The 2,146-nt window shown below is 48.0% G+C and overlaps 1 protein-coding gene across 1 annotated transcript in view; it reads right to left on the bottom strand.

The window, feature by feature from the left end:
* Window positions 1-358: 358 nt before the first annotated feature.
* The window catches only part of SIMC1 (SUMO-interacting motifs containing 1), a gene marked incomplete at its 5' end in the record, with an annotated part of 6,234 nt that continues 4,446 nt past the window's right edge, over window positions 359-2,146 (bottom strand). The window contains 3 exons of the mRNA XM_010297319.1: window positions 359-579; window positions 1,544-1,628; window positions 1,710-1,866. Of these exons, the coding sequence (XP_010295621.1) occupies window positions 359-579; window positions 1,544-1,628; window positions 1,710-1,866 (463 nt within the window). The remainder of the gene's footprint in view (window positions 580-1,543; window positions 1,629-1,709; window positions 1,867-2,146) is intronic.

The following is a 2,146-nucleotide window of genomic DNA, read 5'->3' as shown; positions in this document are numbered from 1 at the left end:
TGGCATTTTGTTTGCTGTGCGAACTACTGTCAGAGTTCATGGCTGTGTTAGTCTAATGCTATCGCAAGGTACAGCTGATGGAGCTCTGCACTTCCTTTGGGCAGGGCTGGCACCAACATGGAAGAGTCTCAGCAAATATGAAAATAATTTATTTTTTAAAACTTGTAAAACTGTAGGATAAGTCAAGATTGAAAGGAAGTTCTGAGACCATGTAAACCAGACATTTTCCACAGAAATGTATAAACAAACCCACATCATGTAGGACACTTGAGACTGGAACATGAGATGGGGGTTTTGATGGGGTTTTACAGAGGAAACGTGAAGCTCTTTGTGCCCCCTGCTGCAGCGGTTGTCTCCATCAGGTAGCGGTGACAATGAGGAACAACTCCCGAAGCATGCACAATTTCTCTGTGATTTGCAGGGGAAAAGGCTGCCCCAGGACCTGCTGCATTCGGCTGATGAAGTCCTCTATCTTCACTTGAATGTCCAGATGGCTGATGTCATCACCATCCTGGAGCTTGGGCTTGGCTTTCTGAATGATCAAGTCCATCCGGTCATTGAGTGAGCTCCGCAAGTGCTCTGCAAGAGGAAATGTTGGTGGGGAGAGGCAACACACAGTGGGCTGCCTGACCTGTGCAGGGACAGATCGCAGTGTGCCACAGGCAGAGCTGCACTGTGGTGAGGAGCAGTTGGGAACTGTGCTGATCCTCTCGTGCTTATACTTGATACTTGTGCACAAGACTAGCCTGGTGGAAGAAGGAACTGTCCCCTCCTGGAGCTCAATCTGCACATGGAGAGAGCCCAAGAAATGGGGAGGGGGAAGGCTTTTCTCCTGTGCTAGTGGCAGACTTAACAGTTCTCCAGCTGCAAAAATGTCTCCAAGAAGGTGAACAACAGTGATCATCTAGGGCTTCAGGGAGAATAAGATTATGCACATATGATATTGGGTTCCTGTGCATTCCTCCATGAGAGCCTTAACCCTGGGCTTAAGCAGCTTAAGCTGGGAAGGGACTTCAGGAATTTTCTGGTAAAAATTACTTTAGGGAGTTTTAGGGAGTGTTTTGTGAACTGCTGTTCTCCTGGGGTCAGAAATACTGCTCCTTCCATGGCTACTGTGGGGTGGTGCTCCCTGCCCGGTCTACTAAGTGCTGAGTGTGTCCTGGCCTTACTATCCATTTCACTTCTGCTTTTACTCCTAAACCACCCTATTCTTCCACCCACTGTATGTGCAACTTGGACAATAGTGGGTACAAAGCACTCCCCTGTGTACTTCCCAGTGCTGGGATTGATCCTTTAGGAAGTAAACTATTTCTTAGGGACTAAATTTGGCAAAGCAAATTGGGTGCTCTGCTTGATGCAACATCACTTCTTTGCTCTGGCTGCTGGGAACAGTTACTAGTGTGGACAGAGGCACATTATTTTTCTAGGACTCAGTGGCTGTGAGTTCAAGAGTGATGTGAAGGGAGGAGGAAGGGTGCTTTGGCTGTTCTACTGCAGCCTCTTGATGAGATTGTATTTATTAAAGCCAGAACAGGCTACTTACCCAGTATTACATTTTGGTAACTCATCAGTAGCAAACTCAAGTAGTGCAGCATCTCATCCCATCTTTGCCATGTTGCTGTTTCATCCTGTGACAGGAGTTGGTATTTGGTTATTAGAAGAGGTTTTCTCAGGAGAAAACAAGACAAAGGAGAGGTTGGACTGCATACCTGGTATTGCAGCAGCACAGAGGAGTGGCTCAGGAAATACAGGATCTTGGCCAGAGACAAGGGCAAGGTTGTGGGCACATCGCAGCTATGCTGGAACAACAGCTCTAGCAGTTTGCAGCGCAGGAGCTGGCTCTCCATGGTGTTTAAGAAAGCCTCCCTGGAAGACAAAGAGATTTACTTTGGGGGAGACAGCACAGCCTGACCAGGGACAACTGCTCCAGCACGTTCCTGCTGTCCTGCTGGTGCTGATCTGGTGCAGATGTGGCATGAATTCAGGGGCTGCCCAGCAGTGCAGTGGAAGGAAAAACACCAGATGTGATAGACACCTTCATTATGCAGCTTGGCCATGGGCATGTTTACATCATTAGGTCTGACTTGTGGCAGCTTGAGGTCGACATGGTCTGTGAAACAAGCTTATCTGCTTCACTTCACCCTGC

The sequence above is a fragment of the Phaethon lepturus genome, unplaced genomic scaffold (assembly GCF_000687285.1).
Source record: "Phaethon lepturus isolate BGI_N335 unplaced genomic scaffold, ASM68728v1 scaffold26861, whole genome shotgun sequence".
Lineage (NCBI taxonomy): Eukaryota > Metazoa > Chordata > Aves > Phaethontiformes > Phaethontidae > Phaethon > Phaethon lepturus.
Note: the sequence above shows the minus strand (reverse complement) of the source record. Positions and strands in the feature narration are given on the sequence as shown.